This window comes from Nycticebus coucang, chromosome 20 (assembly GCF_027406575.1).
Source record: "Nycticebus coucang isolate mNycCou1 chromosome 20, mNycCou1.pri, whole genome shotgun sequence".
Lineage (NCBI taxonomy): Eukaryota > Metazoa > Chordata > Mammalia > Primates > Lorisidae > Nycticebus > Nycticebus coucang.
This window is the reverse complement of record NC_069799.1, coordinates 33,113,641-33,129,623: the sequence shown is the minus strand read 5'-3', so window position 1 is coordinate 33,129,623 and position 15,983 is coordinate 33,113,641. Positions and strand designations below refer to the sequence as shown.

Below are 15,983 nucleotides of genomic sequence, written 5' to 3'. Positions count from 1 at the left end.
CCAGCTTCTTTGGGGGCTGAGACAAGAGAATCACTTACACCCAAGAGTTTGAGGTTGCTGTGAGCTGAGATGCCATGGCACTCTACCAAAGGTGACAAAGTGAGACTCTGTGAAAAAAAAAAAAGAATGCACTTTAAAACAGGTAAATGATTTATCACCTGTCTGGACTTTCAGGAATGCCTAAATAAACCAACATTAACACTGAACCATTTAGCTAAATGGGGCATTTGGGTATCAAAGCAAAAAGCTCAAATCTGTCTGTAGAAAGTGAAATTTCTTGGTTTTCAAAGACCAGGTTTTCAAAGCCTGGACAATGCAGCCTATTAAAAAATAGAAACAATTTTTTTTGTTCGAGACAGAGTCTCACTACGTGACCCTTGGTAGAGTGCTGTGGCATCACGGCTCACAGCAACCTCAAACTTTTGGGCTCAAGCAATCCTCATGCCTCAGCCTTCCAAGCAGCTGGGACTGCAGGTGTTAGCCACAATGCCCAGCTAATTTTTTGTTGCTGTTGTCATTGTGGGTTATCTGGCCCAGGCTGGGTTCAAACCCACTAACTTCGGTGTATGTGGCTGGCATTGTAACCACCTTGCTATGGGCACTGAGCCAAAAATAGAAACAATTTAATATTACATTTTCCAACCCCTGCAACTAAAAGACAGCCTTGGAGATGTCTGAATGTGACAAGTTTCTGCCAGGTATGGATTCCTAAACCCTTGTATAAGGCCTTGGAAAGACAGGAAAACATACCCTTGGATTAGATTAAAGAGTGTAACAAAGCCCTGTGCAGGGATCACAGGAGAAACCTACTCTTTTGGGCGGCGCCTGTGGCTCACTGAGTAGGGCACTGGGCCCATATACCAAGGGTAGCCGGTTCAAACCCGGCCTCGGCCAAACTGCAACAAAAAAATAGCCGGGCGTTGTGGCCGGCACCTGTATTCCCAGCTACTCCGGAGGCTGAGGCAAGAGAATCACCTAAGCCCAGGAGCTAGAGGTTGATATGAGCTGTGACGCCACGACACTCTACCGAGGTGACAAAGTGAGACTGTCTCTAAAAAAAAAAAAAGAATCCTGCCATTTTCCCTTAGTTGGTTCGCTGAAAGATCAACGCACAATTATGGTACATTAATAAGAGAAAGGTTTATTCCCAAATACCATGTGCATGGGGGGAGAACCACAAGAATGATTACCCAAAGTCCCAGTGATGGTCAGAGACGTTTCGAGATGCCTTTTAAAAGGGAGCGGGGGAGACTGTGGAAAGTCTGTGCAGCAAGTGGTTGCTAGAGGGATGTGTGTACACGGGTGGAAACAGATTGATTTACAGATTAACCTCAGAGACAGGTCTTGTGCTTCAAATGACCTCAGGGTCACGTCTATTGTATGCAATAAGGAAGTCAGCAGCCCCTACTGATTTTAAATCAGGTTGCTCAGGTTTTACATACATAGAGAAAAGGCCTCTTCCAAAGCTTTCTGTTCATAAATGGCCTTTAATTCAAAATATTCTTTATACCAAGGAATCATATTTTGGGGTAAAATTTCCTTTGCTCCTTCACCTGCACAAACGTAAAAGCCTTTTCAAGGTCTCTGCTCTCGGCCTGAGGCAAGAGAGTAAAAGCAAATCTAAATTCTGTATAGAAACTCCACACAGGCATTAGCCAGACAGTCTGTGACACATACGAAAGCCACTAATTACTACCTGTACTGCAGCAGATGTCTCTGTTATCTATATGCCCTTTGCCTGGGATGTGCTGGACCTATGTAGTAACCTTGTAACTTCCTAAACCGTCTGTCGCCTTTGAGGACAGGTAGCCTGGTAGCAAGGGCGCCGGCCAACCTAACGTTCCCCTGAATCACAATACTTTTACGTCACTCCCATCCCTCAAGTCTTTCACGGCTTTTACGTGCACCCAAGCCCTAAAAAGCACCAAGGAAAGGCAAGACATTGACTCGGTGGGCGTGGTTTTTAGGATACTAGTCCGCAGAGTCTTCTGGCCAGTGCATAATGGCTCCTGTGGCTCAAGGAGTAGGGCGCCGGTCCCCATATGCCGGAGGTGGCGGGTTCAAACCCAGCCCCGGCCAAAAAAATCACAAAAAAAAAAAAATAAGCTACTTCCTCTTCCAACAGGTGCCTGGAGTCTTTTGTCTGCATAGGTTCCTGCTACAATCCTGCCTAAGTTAACAAAATTTCTTTCTATATGTGCAGGAAAGACAGGGGTTTGGCCTTGGAGGACTGATGCAAACAATTGGCACTACTCCCAGATCGTCCAATATTTACCTTATCAATTAGACTTTACAGCTAGTGGGTGGCAACTTGTGATGTTTTAAAAGAAACCTTGAGACAACTGACTCTAGTTTATGCCTCTCATCAGGGCATCTTGTCCCTACTTCAGCAAAAAAGAAACTTTTAGTTAACTACAAGTAGGATGAGAAGATATCAAGCTATATTACTTAATAACCCTGAAATACGGTTAGAAGTGATCCTTGCATTCAACCCAGCCCCTCTACCTCCAATTCCTACAGGTAATTGAACAAGTCTTTTTCTGGCCAAGGAGACATGTCACACAACCCTTCCAAAGAGGTAGACTGGGTCGGCGCCTGTGGCTCAGTCCGTAAGGCACCGGCCCCATATACCGAGGGTGGCGGGTTCAAACACGGCCCCGGCCAAACTTCAACCAAAAAATAGCCGGGCGTTGTGGCGGGCGCCTGTAGTCCCAGCTACTCGGGAGGCTGAGGCAAGAGAATCGCTTAAGCCCAGGAGTTGGAGGTTGCTGTGAGCTGTGTAAGGCCACGGCACTCTACCGAGGGCCATAAACTGAGACTCTGTCTCTACAAAAAAAAAAAAAAACAAAGAGGTAGACTGGACTCTGCGGATGGACGGAAGCAGTTTGTTGAAAAAGAAATGTGAAGGGAAAGTTGTACTGTAGTGACTGTAGAAAGGCTGGTAGAAATGAAAGCCCTTCCACCAGGGACTTCAACCCGAATGCTGAACTAATTGTTCTAACTAGAACAATAGAAATGGTGGCGCCTGTGGCCCAAAGGAGTGGGGCGCTGGCCCCATATGCCAGAGGTGGCAGGTTCAAACCCAGCCAGGGCCAAAAACTGCAAAAAAAAAAAAAAACAAGTTCGGAAACTGTACAACCTCCTTTTAGAACCTGCCTTGCTTCCCCACAATCTGGTAGTCATGCACTGTCCAGGACACCAGAAAAGACTTAATCCTGTACCAACAGAAAACCAGAGAGTGACACCGTGGTAAAGCAAAAGTTGCAAGACTGACAGTAACAGCCCCCTTAATGCCACCTATAAACCTATCTGATTTCAATCTGACCTGTAAGAAAAGAAACAAAAAATAAAAATTCAGTGACAAAAAAAAAAAAAAGTTTGACTCATCAACAGCCAGGGACAGATCATGCTACACAGAAGTCTAACACCTCAGGTAACTGAAAACTTTATGAGATGACACATTCTCACGAAAAAACTTTAACCAAGTTCCTTCCCCCATAAGTTGTAAATGGGCAACTTATCCAGATAATAAAAAATAAATACTCAGTGTTTTCTTTGTACAGGAAACAACCCCCAAACAGACAAGAGATATAAAAAACCACTCTGACCATACCAGAAAATAATGCTGTTTGAAAACTAGCTGATAGGGTGGTGCCTGTGGCTCAGTTGGTAAGGTGCCGGCCCTATATACCGAGGGTGGTGGGTTTAAACCCGGCTCTGGCTGAACTGCAACCAAAAAATAGCCGGGCGTTGTGGCAGGCGCCTGTAGTCCCAGCTACTCGGGAGGCTGAGGCAAGAGAATCGCTTAAGCCCAGGAGTTGGAGGTTGCTGTGAGCTGTATGACGGCACGGCACTCTACCAAGGGACATAAAGTGAAACTCCATCTCTACAAAAAAAAAAGAAGAAGAAGAAAAATTGCTGATAGACTTCACTCAAATACCCTCATCAAACAGTCTGAAATATTTACTAGGATTAATGGTTACTCTTTCAAGATAAGTAAAAGCCTTTCCCACGCAAACAAAACTACATAAGTAATAAATGTCCTTCTGAAAAACATCATCCCCCACCTCCCCTTATAAGCTCCCCAGAAGTCTTCAAAGTAATAATGGTCTGTCTTCCATGGCAGAAGTTACATAGAGGTAAACAAATTGCATATAGCCTGGAGACCTCAGTCACCAGGAAAATAAAAAAATAAATAAATTAGACACTAAAATACTGCCAAACTATGTCAAAAGATCCATTTACATTAAAACCAGATATGGCCCCTCAAATTACTCCGAAAAAAGGTAGCCACTAATCCTCACAAAGTTCTTTGTAAGAAACCCTTCCAGGCAGTCTCAATTCAAATGTCAGGACAAGTGGAATATAATCCTAAAGTACAAAAGTATGTACAACAAATGGAGAAAGTAGTATTCCTTATTCACAAGTTCTCTCTTCCTAGATCTCAGTCAACCCCTACAGGAAGTTTACATCCATTTTATCCTAGTAACCAAGTCCAGCTAAAAAAGTAGACTAGTCCAGAAGATGTTCTATTGATGACACCCACAGCAATGAAACTTGCAGGACTAGAAGCCTGGGCCCACCATACTCCACTCAAGCCGTATCTCAATCCAGAATCAGCTAATGCCCACAAAAACTAGATGGTCTCTTCTGGAGGAAACACCACATTAACACTGAAGAAATACAATCCCGTCATCTTCCTCTTAAGACTATACACGGCAGACTATAGACTATAAACATCGACTATAAACATACACCTCAGAACCTTGTCCCATTTGGATGAAATTGAAGGAAAGTACTACCATAAGAATGTGACCACCTCTCGCCCCCTACCATGAGAATGTGACCTTTTGTAACTGTTCCAGGAGATAGCCCCGAGCTGAAGCAGATAAAAGGGCTAAGCAAATGTTTAACTGTTAATCTTGTCTTAAGACAGTTGAGTAATGAACCAGAGTTCTTCTTCTCTAGAAAGCCCCTGCTATGTCTGCTACCCCTCCCTACCTTATGGTTAAAGCCCCTGCTATGTCTGCTACCCCTCCCTACTTTGTGGTTAAAGTCCCTGCTGTGTCTGCTACCCCTCCCTACTTTGTGGTTTTTGCCTTTATAAGCTTGTAAAACCTGCTTTTCGGGGCTTAACTCCTCTGCTCCGGAGAGAGTTACGAGCTAAGCCCCAGCATGCTAGAATAAAACCCTCTTGCTAATTGCATCAAGTGCCATCTCTTGCAGTTGATTGCGGTCGTGGTCCAGGACAGAGTGGGGGTCTTGTCCCAAGTCTTTCAAAATAAAAATGTATAGCCTGATTTAGACCAAATTGTCATAAATATGTCTGCTTTCTGTCTTACTAGAAGTACTTATGTAGAACAGCTATTTACTTCATGCCTAATGAAGATGTGTACCTGTTAGAACTAATCAGAAATGTCACATTTTCCCCATATATCCAGAAGATATCACATACTCAAATATTTATAGTTAAAAAACAACCACTACTGTCAAGAAAAAAGGTACATTTTCTATACAACTGAAAACTGTAACTACTAGTCTTAATAATAGGTGCCCATTCTGATACGCTAAACTTAATAATTCCTTTCTTCAAAGTAACTTAAACACCTTTGTACCTTATGCCAATAGACACAGCAAGCTACCCCAAAGACAGTTTTTGTTTTTTTTTTTGTTTTTGTTTTGGTAGAGACAGAGTCTCACTGTACCACCCTCCGGTAGAGTGCGGTGGCGTCACACCACTCACAGCAACCTCTAACTCTTGGGCTTACGTGATTCTCTTGCCTCAGCCTCCCGAGCAGCTGGTACTACAGGCGTCCGCCACAACACCCGGATATTTTTTTGTTGCAGTTTGGCCGGGGCTGGGTTTGAACCCGCCACCCTCGGCATATGGGGCCGGCGCCCTACTCACTGAGCCACAGGCGCCGCCCTAAAGACGGTTCTTATTATATGGCACACAGTCTTTTTCATATATCCCTGCTACAACACAGGGAAACCTTGTTCACTGAGATTAACTACTTTTCTACCCCGGGGATAAAACTTTTAAGTGCATCCTGTCTAAAAACATTAACCTCCCTGAAACGTATAACAGCCAACTACACCTTTTTAGCACTGCTAAATACACCACCTTACACATCTGTGTCGTACCAACGCTAGCTATTGGACTCGATTTGAAAGTTAGTCCATTGGCCTGTGCCATCCTCAAGGCCCTTAATACAACTTCTCAAGCCATAAATGCGCTGAGCATTGAATTAAAACAAGCTTGAAGAGCTGTACTTAAAAAAAAAAAAAATCAAGGCGGCGCCGGTGGCTCAGTCGGTAAGGCGCCGGCCCCATATACCGAGGGTGGTGGGTTCAAACCCGCCCCGGCTGAACTGCAACCAAAAAATAGCTGGGCGTTGTGACGGGCGCCTGTAGTCCCACCTACTCGGGAGGCTGAGGCAAGAGAATCGCTTAAGCCCAGGAGTTGGAGGTTGCTGTGAGCTGTGTGATGCCACGGCACTCTACCCAGGGCCATAAAGTGAGACTCTGTCTCTACAAAAAAAAAAAAAAAAAAATCAAGCAGCCATTAATTATTATTAAAACACAATCATAGATGTAAAAACATTAAAAATATATACTGCTTCAATTCATCTGTTTCCAACACATTAAAAAAAGTTAAAATGTATAAAAGACATAGTCGAAATAATACAACGAACAAGATTTTTCAGAATATACAACATTTCCTTTTAAAGTATTGTCATAATTACCCAACATTACCTAGTCTTAATATATTACAAAATACAATGTATACCATTCGTACCTACCCACTGTTTCACAAATTTCTTATTCTTTTTCTTTTCTTTTCTTTCTTTTTTTTTTTTTTGAGACAGAGCATCACTTTATTGTCCTTGGTAGAGTGCCGCATAGTCACAGCTCACAGCAACCTCCAACTCCTGGGCTTAAGTGATTCTCCTGCCTCCGCCTCCCGAGTAGCTGGGACTACAGGCACCTGCCACAACACTTGCTGCAGTTGTTGTTTAGCAGGCCAGGGCCGGGCTCGAACTGCTAGCTTCGGCGTATGTGGCCGGCGCCCTACTCAGTGAGCTATGGTTTTTTTGGGTTTTTTTTGATGGCCATTTTCTTTGATTAGTTTTCTAAGTGTTATATGTATTTAACTTGTCTACGTGTTGTTAATCACATAAGTATAAGAACTTTTTTAGTATAATTTTTAAATTATCCACTATATAAATTATTAAAATTTGTTACATAGACAAAACAACATTTAAAAAATTACTCTCGCTGTTCTCCGGAATTACTAGCCTTGCCAATAAAGACTTCTCACTAATCCAGCTCTCTGTCTCTGGGATTAACTACAATAACAAGCAGCCGAGCCACTTTAGGTTCGCAACAGCTTTAGCCACAGCGCCCGGCGCTAAATTTATTTTTAACAGGAGAATGGAGGTACGAGTAGCCCCAGGGACTACAGCCCCTCCCAGGCACAAACCCACACACCCAGCTGGGATTCTTCCCTGAGGATCCTTCCTTTGTCACCACGTGGGAGAGACGCCCGGCGCTGCAGCCACACAGCTGCTCAAAGAAAGCTCTGGGCCTTGGTCCAAGTAACCGCTCCAGGAAAGGGCCCCAGAGTCCCAAAGTCCCAGATATCTGCCCTTTTTCACCTTTCGCTCACAGGGGTCTGAGGGCCAAGGGGTCCCAGTGGCAAAGTTCGGACTGAAGACTCTAAAAACTGAAGTGAAATTGCCTGGTCCGGCTGCAGCCACTTCTGACTCCAACCACGCCCCTCCCCCTCTCAGGACACCCAGTCTCCTAGACTCACCATTTCCCAGCTACCGGGATGTCCCGGCGTCCTCCCTACAAATCTCCCGGGACCTGCAGGTCACAGGGTGACAGAAGCTGCTGCAGAGACACCTGGATTCTCCGGGAGATGCAACAGTTGAAGAGGAGAACCCAGCTCAGAGCTCAGCAAGAGGCCAGCTCCGCTCCGAATTTCTGGAGCCGCCTCCTTCTTTCTGTCTGCGCATCTGATTGGGCAGTTCATATTACAGCATCCTTGATTGATAGGCTCTCAGGCCCCACCTCTGTGACCTTGAGTGACAGGCATGCCATCCACAAGAGGCTGGAAGAGACCAGAATGCTAACGGTTTCTTGACTGCAGCACTATTTTATTCTTTTTCTCTCGTTTTAAATTAAGGGCAGGGACCATGACTTTATTCATCTGGATATTCCAGGGCCATCACGCTTGCCATGCAGTGACTGTTTAACAAATTTCGATTAAACTCTATTTAATGAGTGTTTAGTCTATGCTAGGCTTGGACAATTGTTATTTAAATAGAAGTTAGATAGCCGGGCGTTATGGCGGGCGCCTGCAGTCCCAGCTACTCCGGAAGCTGAGGCAAGAGAATCGCCTAAGCCCAAGAGCTGGAGGTTGCTGTGAGCTGTGATGCCATGCACTCTACCCAGGGCGACAAAGTGAGACTGTGTCTCCAAAATAAATAAATAAATAAATATGAGTTAGACTCTGTTTTGAAGGAGTTTTCAATATACATCACCGTGTCTAGGTAAAAACATGCACAGATTATAGACGCCTGAAGCTCAAGCAGCCAAGTTACCAGCCACATACACCTGAGCTGGCAGGTTGGAATCCAGCCCGGGCCGCCAAACAACAGTGACGGCTGCAACCAAAAAAACAGCCGGGCGTTGTGGTAGGCGCCTGTAATCCCAGCTGCTTGGGAGGCGGAGGCAGGAGAATCGCTTGAGCCCAGGAGTTGGAGGTTGCTGTGTGTGAGCTGTGATGCCACAGCACTCTACCCAGGGTGACAGCTTCAGGCTCTGTTTCAAAAAAAAAAAAAAAAATGCACAGAAATAACTTAGTAACCTGACAGATGGAAGACATTGGGAGTTGCAAGGAAAGGCTATGGCAGTTCAGAGAGGGTGAAATTACTCTGATTCTTCAGGGAGGGGGTTCTTCAGGAAGCTTCATGCAGGAGGTGGTATTTAAGCTCCCAGCTAACAAGCACAAGGTAGGGGTGTATGGTGCACCTCCTGGGTGAAGGGTTGAGGTAATACGTGAATTTTACCTAACCTACCCTGTAGGTATTTTTTATACATGGCTTTGTGCCTTCTCTGGGACGCAGCTCTGTCTGAGGGATATTTGTTTTTAACCCTAAAATAAATTATATTCATTTATTAATTTTAAGTATATGTAAATATGTATGTGTTTATACATACACACACAGTAAATACGTATTTTCCATTCATGGAAACAAAATATTAACAATTATACATATATTTTTTACAATGAGAAGTTATATATACAGGGTGGTTTGTGTGCAATTTAAAATACTTTAGTAATTAAACTTAAAACTTTTCTATTTAAACTTAACTTTAAAGTAGTTTACTATTTAAATCGCACACGAACTTTGTGTCCATTCTGTATTTAGAACTAAACAGCTGGACTTGGTTTAGATAATCCCAAATTTATGGGCAACATCCAAAGTTTCATAATCAGGAGCCGGTGGAACATACACCTTCTTCTCTCCATCAGGCCTGTTCAGGGTGTTGACCTTGGCCACATCAATGTTCTTCACAGCCTTTTTGACCTGGTGCTTGCTGGCTTTGACATCCACAATCAACATGAGTGAGTTGTTTTCTTCTCTCTTCTTTATAGAGGACTCAGTGGTCAGGGAGAACATGATTATGGCACAGAGGTCAAGCTTGTTTCTCATGGGGGAGGTCTTCCTGGGATATTGGGCTGTATCTGGAGGAGCTACAGTGTCTTAGGCCACCAAAATGTGAGTGACATACAAATACTCTTTTTTTTGTATGGCTGTGGTTGCCTTTGAGCACAGCCTTCTTGGCCTTCAATGCCTTTGCTTTGGCTTTGGCTTTGGTTTTGGCTTTGGGAGGGGGAAGAGCTTCCTTTGGGTGCCATCTTGTGAAAAGCCACAGTTCTTTTAAAGTTTGAGATTTCGTTTAATTTTTCTGAAGTGTGATCTTTTGAGGAAGCAGCCTGAACTTTTGAAAGGAAAGAGAGTCCTCGAATCCACCCTGTCCAATAGAAATAAAATGAGAGCCACATGTGTCATTTCAAATTTTTTAGTAGGCACATCAAAGAAAAGATAAACAAATAGGTTAAATTGGCTCGGCACCCACAGCACTGTGGTTACGATGCCAGCCACATACACCGGGTCTGGTGGGTTCGAACCCAGCCCAGGCCTGCTAATAGACAATGACAAATGCAACAAAAAATAGCTGGGCATTGTGGTAGGTGCTTGTAGACCCAGCTCCTTGGAAAGCTGAGGCAAAAGAATCACTTAAGCCCAAGAGTTTGAGGTTGCTGTAAGCTGTGACACTACAGCACTCTAATAAAAGCAACATAGTGACACTCTGTATCAAAAGAAAGAAAGAGAGAAAGAGGTGAAAGAAAGACAGAAAGAAAGAAAGAAAGAAAGACAGAAAGAAAGAAAGAAAGAAAGAAAGAAAGAAAGAAAGAAAGAAAGAGTTTAAATTGATAGTTATTTTTTATTTAATCTAATATATCCAAAGATACTATTGTTGTCATAATTGAACAATAAAAAGATTTTAATGAATTAATTTGGTCATGTTTCTTTAAAATTCGTTCTGTATGGCGGCGCCTGTGGCTCAGTGAGTAGGGCGCCGGCCCCATATGCCGAGGGTGGCGGGTTCAAACCCAGCCCCGGCCAAACTGCAACAAAAAAATAGCCGGGCGTTGTGGCGGGCGCCTTTAGTCCCACCTAATCCGGAGGCTGAGGCAAGAGAATCGCGTAACCCCAAGAGTTGGAGGTTGCTGTGAGCCGTGTGACGCCACGGCACTCTACCGAGGGCGGTACAGTGAGACTCTGTCTCTACAAAAAAAAAAAAAAAAATTCGTTCTGCATTAAGTGTATAGCACATCTCTGTTCAGAAGAGCATGTGGCCATTTTCAGCCACATTGAAATATAGCTCTGACCCTTCTAACCTCAGAGACATGACTTGCAGAAGCAATACTTTTTTGTTCTTAGAATAAGGGAACATTCTACTACATATCATTATTTCTCTTCAGATCCAAGGGTAGGACAAACAGAGCCCCAATTGGGAGCAGAGGACTGTGTGCAAGAAATGTCTACTGATGGACACACATTTCATGCATTGCTTCGTGGATGCCTATCTACGTTTCTAGTATCGTACAGTGAGCAAAAATTAGTGGGGTTCCAAGAAGAAACCTCAACATTTTGGTTACGTAACTCTTCAAAACACTACAAAGCATGGGACATAAACATAAGACGTGTGATCACTGTGACTGCACAGGGCAGGTTGGGTGTGAAATCTAGGTTTCTGAAGGTAGCTGAAGTCTGATAAGTACATTCGTAACCTTAGGGGAATAGTTACCCCCACTAATTAATCCAACCTTCCAGGCTTGGAGTTTCCAAACTGAATCCTGGTGAGCACAACACCAGCTTCTCCTCCCACTCTGGCCTGCACCAAGGAGAAGAGACCTTAGGGCTGAGCTGGGTAACCAGGAATGTAGACCCAGGAGAAGTGGCAGGTAAAGGCTGTTCTGGCCCTGCTCCCAGGCAGGACTCAGCACCTGGGTGTGGGCCCGGCACATCACAGGGTTCCTTCTTCTTTAACTTCTAGAAGACACACTAGGGCCGCACCTATGGCTCAATGGAGTAGGGCGCTGGCCCCATATGCTGGAGGTGGCAGGTTCAAACCCAGCCCCAGCCAAAAACTGCAAAAAAAAGAAAAAAAAATAGAAGACACACTGCTCTAACTCATAGACTGTTAGGAAAATATAATGGTGTCATCAATAAGACTGACATAAAGACAGGGAATGGCAGCTTATGCCTGTAATCCTAACCATCTCAGAGGCTGAAATGGGTAGATTCTTGAGCTCACGAGTTCGAAGCCAGCCTGAGCAAGAGCGAGACCTCATCTCTAAAAAAAAAAAAAAAAAAAAAAAAATAGTTGGGCATTGTGTCAAACACCTGTAATCCCCACATACTTGGGACACTGAGGTAAGAGGATCTCTTGAGTCCAAGAGTTTGAGGTTGCTGTACATATGACATCACGGTATTCTACCAAGGGCAACAAAGTGAGACTGTCTTAAAAAAAAAAAAAAGTACCACCCACATAGACAATCTTGCACAAATATTTTGGGCAGCTTTACTATCCATACTTGGAGGGACATTTAGGGAATTCACTTCCCAATTCTAATGCAAAACTGTCTAGTGACAAACCTCAACATTTACTATTATAATGTACAGGATAAAATTTTTTATTGTAAAGGGATGAGTAGTATGTTATACATTTTTATTAAAATACTTTTTTCTTTATTTAAGCATTATGATAGACATGCCCACTTTCATATAAGTGGAAACATATATATACTAAAACCCATCACAAGTACTAACAATCAAGATGCTTTCAAAATGTTTATCATCTTGCCTTTACTTGTAAAAACCAACATCAGCCATCCTAGTCATATTTTAAAGTAAACATAACAGATAGCATGATTTAGTTTGTAGTATTTCACTAACTATATCTAATAATTTCAATTTTTTTTTTAATTTTTGAGACAGAGTCTCACTTTGTCACCCTTGGTAGACGCATGGCATCATGGCTCATAGGAACCTCAAACTCTTGGGCTGAAGCAATTCTGTTGCCTCAGCCTCCAAAGTTGTTGGGGCTACAGGCGCCCACCACAACACCTGGCTATTTATTTTTTTCCAATGGTAAGATAGGACTTTTATTAGAAGTTAGAATGGAATACAGAATCAGTAAAAAGCACCAGGGTTTCTGGAAGGGGGAAAGAACTGAAGAACTCCCTAGGAGTCTCCACATGGGCTCTCTAGGGGTCTTAAGTCTAGAGGATTACATATTTTTTTTTTTTCTTTTTGAGACAGAGCCTCAGGCTGTTGCCCTGGGTGGATAGCTGTGGCATCACAGTTCACAGAAACCTCCAACTCCTGGGCTCAAGCGATTCTCCTGCCTCCTCCTCCCAAGTAGCAGGGACTACAGGCACGGGCCACAATGCCTGGCTATTTTTTGGTTACAGCCATCATTGTTGTTTGGTGGGCCCGGTTGGATTCGAACCCGCCAGCTCAGGTGTATATGGCTGGCGCCTTAGCTGCTTGAACCACAGGCGCCGAGCCCACTATATATATATATATATATTTAAAGATAGAGTTTTTCACTTGCTCAGGCAGATCTCAACTCCTGATCTCAAGCAATCCGCCAGCCTTGGCCTCCCAGAGTGCTGGGATTACAGGTGTGAGCCACTGCTCTTGGCCGATTTCAAAAATTCTTATGGAAAGCACTGTTTTCATACCTAACAAAAACAAATAATTCCATTTTTTTCTTGTTGAGAGTTACTCTGTTCATCCTTGTTAGAGCACTGTGGTGTCAGTGCTCACAGCAACCTCAAACTCTTGACCTTAAGCTATCCTATCTCAGCCTAATAGCTGTGACTATAGGTGTGCACCACTAGTCCAGGTGAGTTTTTTTTTTTTCGTAGAGACACAGTTTCACTTTACTGCCCTCAGTAGAGTGCCATGGCATCACACAGCTCACAGCAACCTTGAACTCCTGGGATTAAGCGATTCTCTTGCCTCAGCCTCCCGAGTAGCTGGGACTACAGGCGCCCGCCACAGCACCCGGCTATTTTTTGTTTGCAGTTCGGCCGGGACCAGGTTTGAACCCGCCACCCTCGGTATATGGGGTCGGCGCCTTACGGACTGAGCCACAGGTGCCGCCCCCGGTGAGTTTTCTTTAATTTTTGGTGGAGACAGGGTCTCACTCTTGCTTTGCTGGACTTCTAAGCTCAGGCAATCCACCAGCCTTAGCCTCCCAGAGAGCTAGGATTACAGGTATGAGCCACTGGGCCCAACTTAAATAATTCCTTCACTTAAAATTAAGACATATGGGGGTGGTGCCTGTGGCTCAAAGGAGTAGGGCGCCAGCCCCACATGCTGGAAGTGGTGGGTTCAAACCCAGCCCCGACCAAAAACTGAAAAAAAAAAAAAAAAAATTAAGATATGTGACTGAAATTTCTTTTTTTTTTTTTGAGACACAGTCTCAATCTTTCGCCCTGGGTAGAGTGCTGTGGCATCACATCTCACAGCAACCTCAACTCTTGGGCTTATGCTATTCTCTTGCCTCAGCCTTCCAAGTAGCTGAGACGACAGGTGCCCACCACAAGGCCCAGCTATTTTGTTGTCGTTGTTGCAGTTGTTGTTTAGCTGTCCCTGGCTGGGTTTGAACCGTCCAGCCTCAGTGTATGTGGCTGATGCCCTACCTGCCCTACCTACAGGTGCCACTTTTGACTGAAATTCTACACTTCTACAACCATAGAAGTTGCATGATCCACTTAATGCATTACATTAAAAAAAATTAGCCTAGGGCGGTGCCTGTGGCTCAGTGAGTAGGGCGCCGGCCCCATATGCCCAGGGTGGCGGGTTCAAACCCAGCCCCGGCCAAACTGCAACAAAAAAATAGCCAGGCGTTGTGGCGGCGCCTGTAGTCCCAGCTGCTCTGGAGGCTGAGGCAAGAGAATCGCGTAAGCCCAAGAGTTAGAGGTTGCTGTGAGCCGTATGACACCACGGCACTCTACCCGAGGGCGGTACAGTGAGACTCTGTCTCTACAAAAAAAAAAAAAAAATTAGCCTAGAAATTTAAATTTAAATTTAATTGTTTTGACAACCCTCATTGTTTCAGTCATTTGCCATTTGTGGGGTGAACAACATGGAACCCCCCCTTCTTGGTTTGTCAACATTAGTTTGGTTGTACAATTCAAATGAAGATAATAGTTCACAATTAATCAAGTCATTTGTTATTGTGCTAGTAAATGTGAACTTGTTGGTCTAGGCAAGATAAACATTAAGCCATGACTAATATTAAAAAGGTTTGATTGTCAGATTGTATTTAGTATAAGAAAATATAAATGAGCTGGAAGCTGCAATATTTAGAAGACATAATTAAAGTTAAATGGGGTCATGATAATGAAACTCTAATCCAATAGGACCAGTTGTTTTAGGAAGGGGAAGTTACATAGAGATCTGTGTGTGCAGTGAAGTTCATGGAAAAATGGCTGGGCCTGGTGGGTCATGCCTGTAATTATAGTACTCTGAGAGGCTATGGTAAGAGAATTACAGGAGCTCTTCAGTTCAAGACAAAAGCTTGAGTGGTAGTAAAACCTAATCTGTACTAAGATAAAAAAAAAATTACCTCTGGGACGTGGTTCACACCTCTAGTTTCACATATTTTGGGGGTTGAGGCCAGAGGATTGTTTGAGCCCAGAAATCTGAGGTTTTTGGGAGCTAGTCTGATGCCATGGCACTCTAGTATAGGTGAGAATGAGGCTCTGTTTCAAAAAAAAAAAAAAAAGGAAAAGAAAAGAAAACTTTTTTGACAGGTGATGAATTGTGGATTGTGGAGATGTTCTTTTCCCAGGGGTCTCTATATCAAATCATTTCTATCTTGTAAGGATATACACTTTGGGTTCTTTTTTTTAAAGACAGAGTCTCACTCTATTCCCCTGGGTAGAGTGCCATGACATCACAGCTAACAGAAACCTCAACCTTTTGTGCTTAATCCATCTTCTTGCTTCAGCCTCCTAAGTAGTTGAGACTACAGGTGCCCATCACAATGCCCAGATAATTTTTCTATTATTTTATTTTATTGAGACAGGGTCTCACTATGTTGCCTTTGGTAGAGTGTCGTGGCTTCTCAGCTCACATCAACCTCCAACTCTTGGGCTTAAGCGATTCTCTTGCCTCAGCCTCCCAACTAGGTGGGACTACACGCATCTGCCACAATCTCAAAATCTTTTTTTGTTGCATTTGTCATTGTTGTTTAGTAGGCCCAGGCTGAGTTCCAACCCGCCAGCCTGGGTGTATATGGACAGCGCCCTACCCACTCAGCTATGGGTGCCGCCCTCTATTTTGTTTTTTTAATAGAGACTGGGTCTCAATAAAAACAAAGAA

General features: G+C 43.8%; 1 protein-coding gene across 2 annotated transcripts in view; it reads right to left on the bottom strand.

Annotated features, from left to right (window-relative positions):
• Window positions 1-8,054, bottom strand: part of LOC128572953 (zinc finger protein 208-like) — a 48,586-nt gene extending 40,532 nt beyond the window's left edge. The window contains exon 1 of one of the 2 annotated variants that reach the window (XM_053573111.1): window positions 7,817-8,054. In XM_053573111.1, coding sequence (XP_053429086.1) covers window positions 7,817-7,819 — 3 coding nt within the window. In that variant the 5' untranslated portion in view covers window positions 7,820-8,054. The remainder of the gene's footprint in view (window positions 1-7,816) is intronic. The other variant, XM_053573110.1, reaches the window with a different exon arrangement.
• Between the last annotated feature and the right edge of the window lie 7,929 nt (window positions 8,055-15,983).